Here is a 10,412-nt window from a genome sequence, read left to right on the forward strand (position 1 = left end):
CGTTAGCGCATGTTCTTTTCGTGTTGTAACATCTTCAGAATCCCTCGGGCCTCAGCATAATCGAGCGCGTGCGATGACGTCACGCGACCCGCGAGACAAAATATTTGCTGTCTAGAGTACACAACTTTAGGTAAGGACAACTTTTTTTCTACTCACCTTAACTTGTTGTTTTTTGCCGACTTTGTTGCTAACGCAAGCGCTTGTGATGACACAGATGCTTTCTCAAGCATCTAGCTCCAAAACAAGCTTTAAAGTGGGTGGCCGAATATTTACGACCTGGCCGAATTTACGACTCTAACCAGTACAGTAAAAAGAAAATATATGAACAATTACTACTTTTATTTTAATACTTATCAAGAGCATAACATTAAAACATTCGGTCTGAAATACATTAAGAATGCACAGTATGTCTATGATTAACATATTAATAAATGCTTCTTCAGTAACATCAGCGATTTTGCAGAAGTATGATCACGTTACTAAGACCAACATCGACAGCATCTTAAAATTACACGGACATTCATAATTAAGCCTAATATCACTTTTTCTAAAAAGTTCTTTAAAACTGCCTGGTAAATAGTACGTGAGAAAACATTGGAGTTACTTCAAACACTACGTAATCCGACGCTAACAATTAGAAATTGTCACCTATGCAATCACGCTGACAATCACATGTATTCGAGTTGGCCTGACTCGCAGTGTAGTGGAAACGGGCAACGCTGATTGACTATACGCGGCTATCGGTGATAGTCACTCCGCCCACATATTTTGCTCTCAACAACCTTGTGTATTCGCAGGTTTATGTAATCAATTAATTTTCATTGCGTCTCACTGCAGAAACGTGCGTCCAGGGACTCCCAAGCTGCAATAAACATGCGTATTCCAGGACCAATTATGCGTACAGTGACGCCGATTTCGGCGTTTCCGAGAAACCTGTATTTCCTACTCCAACTAATTTGACGCCATCCTAGGAAATATTGAGGCAAGTTTTTCATATGGGCAGTATCCTCACTCATGTCAAACACTCAAAAGACCAAAATAGTTGAAGCAATTTCCGATTACATGTTCATCGCTGCCGACGCTTTACGTGCTTTAAATGCTTAATATTTCACAAATTGGCCATAAATTCAAATAAGATGTACATGTATCAAAAGGGGATTTAATTCCTGATTGATTTATGTAAAAATTATCAAATAATATCCAAAATCACAAATTTTCTGGTGATTTAAACCTATGTATGTACTTTACATGATTAACTTTTACCATACATGTACATTTATCCTCCATTATTTTGGTCCTTCAAAGTCTTGACATTTAGATTGCCAGTCAAAAATACAAAAACAATCTGAACATCGAAATATTTGACTAGGAAAGTAAGATATTGGTAGAGGACCACAAGGCAATGCAACACACAAAATATCAAAAGCCTAGGCCATGCAGTTTGACAAGAAGATTTTTTTTAAAAATTGCGCGGTAAGATTTCCCAAAATCATGCTAACGGATTGTTAAGAATTAGTTTATATTTTAGTATTTCCAGAGGAAATGTTTGCCTGCGTTTTTGATTTTTTGTTGCACTATAGCCTAACAGCGCACAGAACTGCATGTGATGCATTACCAGTCTACTCCGTTATGTTCCATGGCCTGTATTTTAGTCAATGTTTCATGAGAATGAATTTAATTCATCTTTCTGCGTTTACTGTTCCAAAAATGCACAAATATCACACAAAAATTTCCCAAATTTATACCTCTTCCCAATTTCCTAATGAAAAGCCCTGACGAAACCCCTTAACAGGCTAATTCAATACCCCTAGTGTCTACAGGTGGCCTTATGGCATACAGATACTAAATAGAAAAATGGCGCAAAAAAAAAAATGGTAGTCGCATAATGGCGGATACAAACAGTCCTCAGTTTTTTAGCTCTGTAGGGCTATTTTCCTTGTTTTCTTTGCATTTTTTGGTAAAATCACGACAGATCTATGCTTGACATGTAGGTAGCATTTTGATAGTGAAATAACAACATGACAAAAATTTTTCATAGAAACTTAGATCATGCACCACCAGTAGAATTTGGGGTCTCATTTTTTAGCTGATTTTGCAGTTTGTGCGTTTGACTGAAATTATTTTTCTTGCATCAAACATGACCCCTACTTTTCTTTTGATTTTTATTTAGCACCGACACGGTGAATAGAATGACCGGAAAGCACCGGATAGCACCGAAACACCGGAAAGCACTCAAATTTCTTATAAAAAACATATAAGGGATGTTCTGGGCGAGTTTTCAATGGTTTAAATTAATTTATTATTGGAAAATACGTATAATTTGATAAAATTTTGACCAATTAACTTGCTTGTATCAGGATAGTATGATAATTGACAATTAGCGAGTGCTTTCCGGTCAGTGAAAAAAGAAGAAATATATATATTTCTGTTAGAAATACAGTGCAATTTTATCTTTCTACATGCTTTTAAGTGGTTTTACTTATTTATTAAGTAATCTGTTTCACATAGATTTATATTTGATCATATTGATGATGTGACTATGTTGATTTGAGTAGTGCTTTTCGGTCAGAATTTAAAAAAAAAAATTGCTTTTCGGTCAGAATTTAAAAAAAAAACGTTGGATAAAGTAATGTGAGAAATATATAATAATGATGCCAAAAAATATGTAAATGATGCAATTACGTTGGGTCTATGTGAGTAAACCATATTCCCCAAGCTGTCGAAAAGCAGTTCATAAAAACATAACATCTGAAACTGGAAAGCACTAACAGAAGTGTTTTTGTAGAAATTGAATAAAAAATAAAATAAAATAAATGTGTTTTTATATTTATATTTTAGTTTTCAATATCTGGATTATATGTAGCAAAAACAGACCTATATGAACTCACTTTGACTGACTATTAAACATTTCTAGATCACCGGAAAGCACATAAGACATCACAATATATTACTTAAGATATGTAATGTTAAAAAATAACTCGCTTTATTTATAAAGTTAGACAGTTAATTCATCATTAGAATACCTGATAACCTGATAAGAAACTTTAATTTAAAAAAAAAAAAAACGATAAACACAAGAAATAAACACGAAAAAAAAAACGAGCAAGAAACAGACTTAATAAACTCAATATTCACTCGAGATCACCGGAAAGCACACACGACGTCAGCGGGATCAGAACTATTACTACTTAAGATTTTTAATTCATAAATATAAGTACTTTGTAAGAAATATTAATTCATTATTATGTGTACTTGATAAGAAACATTGATAAATAAAATTAACGATAACCACTAGAATTAATAAAAACAAGTAGATCTAGCAGTAGTATAACAAGTGTTAATCTAATCAATGATTAACGGTTTAGCGGCCTTACAGAGGTGTTAATTTAATCAAAGATGATTAATGGTGTTGTTTATTGAAAATGAAAAGAAATTGCACCGACCGGTTGGCTTTAATTTTGAAAAAGGATATTATTAACAGCGGTTCATCAAAAGCATATATGGCCAAACTGAGGAAACATTTAATGTACGATCCATTTAATTCTTTTATTTATTTTTTCTGAGATAATTAGTACAGACACCTTTTTTTAAAGAGATGACATGAGAATTTTCCGACCAATTTTCAAACGGCAGTTTCCTTTTGATAAACACACCATACACCTTACATTAAACAATATATGTGACCAACAAATAGTTAATAAAGAACAATTATTTTTTGAGTAGAATCTACATTTAGTATATAAACATTGAAAAAGATATTCCTTTTACCATTCGATATTGCTATTTATGCTTATCTATTACGCTATTACACTGCTAAATCAAAATCAAAATCATGACAGAATTTCCGTGCATTGAATGCACTTTAGTGTGTTCAGATGACACAATACAGTGTTCAAATTGTAGAAATTGGTTACATCGCACTTGTACAAATTTGACTGATGTAGAATTTAGGTCTTGGTCAGATAGAAATTTAGTTTATCTGTGTAAGTGTTGTGCATTCCGTGGAACGGATTACGATGCTGAAGGCGCTCTTAGGCGGTGAGTACATTTGTTGTTGTTTTTTTTATGAGGTCAATCCATGTTATCAAGTTCAACACCAGTAGTGAGAAATCTTACCCAAATTGGCAAATAAGATTTAAAAGATATTGTTTCATCGTGATATGACACTTGATGCAATCCATAAATTTTCTACGTAATACTCAACATACTGTAAATGCACATGATACATGGAAGGACACGTACCATTTAATTATCAGTTTAACAGTTCAATGACCGTCTAACTGACGACTTATAATTCATGACTTATAATTCATAACTTCTACGAGTCTCAGTCAACTATATAAGAGAATTTTTTAAACAATACGCAAGGTTTATTTAGAGTTTAAATTTATACCATGTTTTTCCTATGTATTTATCAAATATATAAAAACAAAATTCATTATAAAGTTACATTTTATTAAATCTCTTTTATAAAAACAAACACAAATAATAGTTTTGTTATTATCTCCCTTTATTTTTGAGTTTTGACGCTGAACCTGAAAAGCAAGCGAATGATTATATAGTTTTATTTCATAAAAGTATGACAACAACTGAAGATATTTCTTTCATGATAAATGTGTGGTCCTTAAAAGGACCGTTGTGTGGTCCTTAAAAGGACCGTTGGTTTTTATGCACTACACAATATTCTGCGTAGGCGGCACTGGTATTTGTGCATTCCATTGTTTCCCAGTTATCTGCTTTCTAAATGCACGAGATCTTTGGCGTAATCTGCCGGAAATTTGATGTCTGGAAATAACGATATCACTCATGTGATCATCAGGCTACAGTATGGCCCTCACTCGAGCTCATTTCCAGCTACTTCATTGCTAGTTATCCTTTCAGTCGGATTTGAGTCCGAATTGCCAATACATAATTTGTGTACATTTTGTATATACAATGTAATATATTTATGTAGTAATAAGGAAATGTGCTTTACACATCTATTTTAAGTCTCAATCTTATCAAGTTTATATTAAATCAAGAAGGAGGAGGCTCGAGTGTGGCCCTCACTCGAGCTGTGATATGAAAAATATTATGTGTACATGTACAAAATACACCAATGCTGATGCAAATGCTATAGATCTACCATGAAAACCGATTAAAAATGAAATAAAACCAAGCAACTCTATGAAATGGATAATGAAATGTCATTCTATTTACATAATAAATTAATAACTTTAATAACTTATCATTTTGAATAGTTAAATTACTAATAAACTTTGATAATGTGGCAGTTGAGTCTAATAAGTCCAGGGGTGTTCAAAGATAATCCGTCATAGATCTATTGCAAAGCAATTATTGGATTTACCTGTATTGAACAATAAACAATGTCGATTGTATTCAGGCCAACTGCCACATTATCAAAGTTTATTAGTAAGTCTGCCTCATATTCGATGTCTGTAATTTGTTTTGTGTACATAATTTAAGACAAATGTATTGTTTATATTGTGTGACTATTATATTTCTGACACATGTGGTTGTTTTTATTCTGTGTATAATCATTATAATGTGTTCTTTTATATGTATGTTTTATGTATTAACTTTATTAACTTTGTATATAGAAATTGTGATCCGGAATTACTGACACTTAAGAAAAAGAATAAAACTAATATAACATGTTATTTTTTATTCCTCTCTTCCGATAAGACCACCGTGATGATTGCATTAACGCCTATTAATTATCGCTAATATACAATCGCTGTGATTAAATTAGCACCTCGTTAACTATAGATGTACAATACACGATGTGACAAGTGCTTTCCGGTAACCTTGAATTTGCTTTTCGGTACACAAATACATATAATATTGAACGTAAACAAATGTAAACATGTCATATCATAAAATAGTTAAAGAAAAAAAAAATGTTTAGTAATTCTGGATCATCGTATTTTTAATGTTTTTATATGTAAGTCTTGTCTTCAATTTGTGATCATAAAAATTAAAAGTTCAACAACTACGATGAATTTTACAGACCATCATCTGCTTTACGTTTGTATGTATATTATATGTCGTATGTGCTTGTACATGTTTGTATGTTATTTTGACAGTTGTCACAAAAATAAATATGAAAATTGTTTTCAGATATGCTTTGATTCTCTTTATCTGTTTAACAGGTTTATTTATTTTAACACAGTTTTCTCAAAACCGGAAAGCACTATTGAAATAAATATTATCAAATGAACGTAATTATGAGACTTAATTTGACCAAATATTTATCAGTTTTTATTACTTTTTCAATCATTACAAGTTAAACAGATTCAACGCTATGATTAAAGATTGCTTTCCGGTCGTGTTGATATATTCACGAAGTGAATGGACATGTGCGTCGGACATTTAGTTTTCATGTAGACATTGATAAATTCGCTTATAATCAATTAATATAATAAAACTTTAAATAATTATCTGAATTTCTGCTGCTCTTATACATTCGAATTTCCTTCAAATATTATTAATCTCTCATAATTTAACAGGATCGCAGAACCGGAAAGCACTCGCGAAATGTCAATTAGCATACTATCCTGATACAAGCAAGTTAATTGGTCAACATTTCATCAAATTATATCTTTTTTTCAATAATAAATCGATTTAAACCATTGAAAACTCGCCCAGAACATCCCTTATATGTTTTTTATAAGAAATTTGAGTGCTTTCCAGTATTTCGGTGCTATCCGGTGCTTTCCGGTCATTCTATTTACCTGCACCGACACTATTCTTCAAGAAAATGTAGGTTACAGACAATTAAAATGGGTCCTGATGTGTGCTGCGGCCAGTGGAAATAGGTCAGTTTTATATAGAATAAAGAACAACAACTATTTAGTGTGTTTAACAGTTATAATAGGGGATTTATCACCGGCGCAAAGCGCCGGGGATGAAAATCCCCGAGACGGTAACGTCCGTATATAGATATTCGTCTTTGCTGTTTGCATATACTGAGGCAATTTTTTCGATGTTTTCCGGTTCCGGTTTATGTAAAATCCGCTGACTGGTTGTCTTTATGAACATCCGAGCACCCCGAATCAGTCATAGAAACTCATAAACCGCGCTAACATGATTATTTTACTTCTTTTTCGTAATGAAAACTGTACATGCAACTGAAAAACACTTTTAAAACAGTACGGAAGTGTAAAGACCGTCAAGTTTCTGCGTGGAGTGCAAACAAACAAAACAAAATTCTAAAAGCTAGTGCGAGAACGCTGAATGACGTCACCGGTATGGCTTCCGTAAATTTTGCAAAGTATGATATTCGCTGTAAAAGGTATGATGACACTAAATGTAAACTACAGTTTAGAGAAAAGTTTCACTTTCTTGAGCGTTGAATATTTCTTTCTAAGCGGATATATAAAAGATAAATCCCCAATGCTAGGCGGTGCCTTAATTCATATTAAACCTTATGGTCAAATATGGATAATTTTGGTAAACAATGGTAATCTCCCTTGACACTCCGTTAAATTTATCAAGAAAATTACACAGCACTAAATTATTCAACCTTTTGCAATCTTTCAACAAGTACAGCTTTTACTCCTGTTTTATCCAAATCTCGCTTTTCTAATTGTGACCTCAAATCAACTACACGCAAGTCTGTAATTCTCTTCGTTTCATGCGTGGCCATCGTCGATCTAAAATGGCGACTGTCCGAATGAAGACGAAAAACTGAGCGAACTGATTGGTCAATTTTTGTTCAGACGGAAATACTGACGGGTCTTAAAATTTTATTTACAGAATGCAATTCATTTCGCGAAATAGCATTCCTAACAACGGAATGCCCACACATAGAATAAATCTGTACAAGACACGTTATTTTCCGTCGGATACCAAATAAAAAAATAACATAAGCTCAAGAGCTATCATCCGAAAAACAATGGATAAGTAAAATGGGTAAAGCAGCTGTAAAGAGCGAACCCCGTAGATAAACGGAAGAAGAAGAGGAAAAAGAAAACAAAAACAAAGAGATTAATCTAAAAATATCAACATATAAAAACAATATACAGTATGTGTTCATTATCAAAGCACATAAAACATAAATAAAACATCAAGAGAGTAAGAATTTCATGCTGAAATAAAGCGACTAAAATACACAGACACAACCAAAGGAAAAATAAACAACATAAAAATAACTAAAAAGAAATAAAGAAACAGAATGCCTTCTTCTTCCAATATTGTACTGACACCTACTGGCGTATCCTCGTACAAGCGCGTGGCGGTGAAAGAAAAGTCTGTACAACTTGGTTTTAAAAGTTTCTATATGCAGTACAGATAAAAAAAACGTCCATGGTGCACTATCGGTTGACTGCTAGCACGTCCCTCTTGAATAAAATCTGAAAAGTAGATCCCTCGGAAGCACCGAGAACAAGGCAGTCAGCGAAAATTGCAGACTCGGTTTGATTGATTATGTTCATGAGCAGTGGAAAATGCAACACTGCCCACGCTCCCTAGCCCTTGAAGCTGTCAATGGTGGGACAGCTTGCTACTGACTGAGGAAGGCTGTTCCAGAGTAGGATGGTGTCTGGGAAGTAGGTCTTTTGATAGCAAAGGGTCCTGGCAAAGGGAACGAGATAGCTGAGTCCATGGCCTCTTACAGAGCAGATTGGTATGAGGTGTGTAGTGGGGACGTCAACAAGATGATAAACTATGCGGTACATCATCGTCACCCTTGCCTTGGCTCCACGCTCCTGGAGGGTCGGCCACTGGAGCTGCTGCAGCATGGGTGTAACGTTACTGGTCCTTCTGCAATTGGAGAAGACCATTCTCGCTGATCTTCATTGCACCATTTCCAGCTTTCGAATGTTGGTATCAGTGAATGGGTCCCAGATGATAGTGGCGTATTCAACGAGAAGCCTCACCAGGGTAGCGGAGAAGAGCTCCTTGGTCTTCCTGGGGCATTGTTGAATGTTACGTTGGAGGAAAGATCGGGTTTTGTTGGCTTTCTTGGTGACAGCGTTGATATGGTGGTTCCAGCTGAGTGACTTGTGAATGTTTAGGCCTAAATATTTTGCTGAGTCAACTACTTCAAGAATATGTCCGTGGATGTTATAGGGTTGATTGATAGGTTTTCTTTTAATTGTTATGTGCATGATCTGACACTACCCTGTAGGACCCCGGACTGTACTAGTGCTTGGGACGATGTACTGCCGTCTAGATTCACCTGGCTGCGACACTACGGGAAGCTGCTGATCCAACTGTGTATGTTGTTCCGTACACCGTAATAACTGAGTTTGGACAAAAAGCGCTGATGGGGCACTTTATCAAATGCCTTGGAGAAGTCCAGTACGATGACATCGGTCTGACCCATGTTGTCTATGGTGCTAGCTAGATCCTGGATGATGAGTAGTAGCTGGGTCTCACAGGATCTCCTTTTCCGGAAGCCATTTTGTGCATTTGTAAGGATTGAGTGGTGGTCCAAATCTTTCATCATTGAGCAGTTAATTATGTGTCAAATGTGATGGAGGTAAGGGAGACGGGTCTGTAATTTTCTGGCTTCACCCTTCTTGAAGATCGGAACTACGATGGCAGATTTCGAATCAGTTGGTATGATGCCATGGTTCAGCGAAGCCTGGAAGAACATAGTGTAGATTGGAGCGAGCTCCGATGCGAGTTCCTTCAACAGCCTTGCCGGAAGTTGGTCTGGACCTGAAGCCTTGTGTGGTTCCAGAGCTGCCAAGAGTTTGCGGACATCTTCCTAAGTGACGGTTATGTAGTTCACTGGTGGGTGAGGGCTTTGTTCCATGTCAGGGATGGTTGCCGCATCTTCATCTTTACTGAAGACAGAGAGGAATGACTCTTTGAAGATGTTGGCCTTGGTTGCGCTGTCTGAATATGTGATGCTGGTCCACGCCTTTATGGGTGCAACACCGTGGTTGTCAACTTTTTTACTTTTAATAAATCCCCAGAAACGTTTCGGATTTGAAGTTTTTTGTTGGATTTAATGTCGCACCGACACATGATAGGTCATATGATGACATTTCTCAGCTTTAATGGTGGAGGAAGACTCCAGGTGCCCCTCCCTGCATTATTTCATCACGAGCGGGCACCTGGGTAGAACAACCGACCTTCCGTAAGCCAGCTGGATGGCTTCCTCGGATTTGAAGTATAGTCAGGACTGATGATGTTGGTCATGTAGTCATTGTAAGCAAATTAAGGAGTTTTTGGAGAGCTTCTTAAGTTGTTCATAGCGCTTTATGTCTTTTAACTTCTTTGATTTTCCGGCTTTAGCGAATGATCTGTTTTTCCTGCGACTCAGTTGTTTTACCTCTCTGTTGACCCAAGGCAGACTAAATCTAGAGCTGGTCATCTTAGATGGGACACAGGTATGTTGAGGAGGTTTTGCTTGATGTCTTCTCACATAGTGTTCACATCGCTGTTTTTGGTGTACTTTG

The 10,412-nt window shown here is 35.6% G+C and overlaps 1 protein-coding gene across 5 annotated transcripts in view; it reads right to left on the reverse strand.

Annotated features, from left to right (window-relative positions):
- The window catches only part of LOC128555188 (scaffold attachment factor B2-like), a 31,262-nt gene extending 23,589 nt beyond the window's left edge, over window positions 1-7,673 (reverse strand). For all 5 annotated transcript variants that reach the window (XM_053536790.1, XM_053536789.1, XM_053536791.1 and 2 more), the window contains exon 1: window positions 7,526-7,673. In XM_053536790.1, coding sequence (XP_053392765.1) covers window positions 7,526-7,648 — 123 coding nt within the window. In that variant the 5' untranslated portion in view covers window positions 7,649-7,673. The remainder of the gene's footprint in view (window positions 1-7,525) is intronic.
- Between the last annotated feature and the right edge of the window lie 2,739 nt (window positions 7,674-10,412).

The sequence above is a fragment of the Mercenaria mercenaria genome, chromosome 2, assembly GCF_021730395.1.
Source record: "Mercenaria mercenaria strain notata chromosome 2, MADL_Memer_1, whole genome shotgun sequence".
Taxonomy (NCBI): Eukaryota; Metazoa; Mollusca; class Bivalvia; order Venerida; family Veneridae; genus Mercenaria; species Mercenaria mercenaria.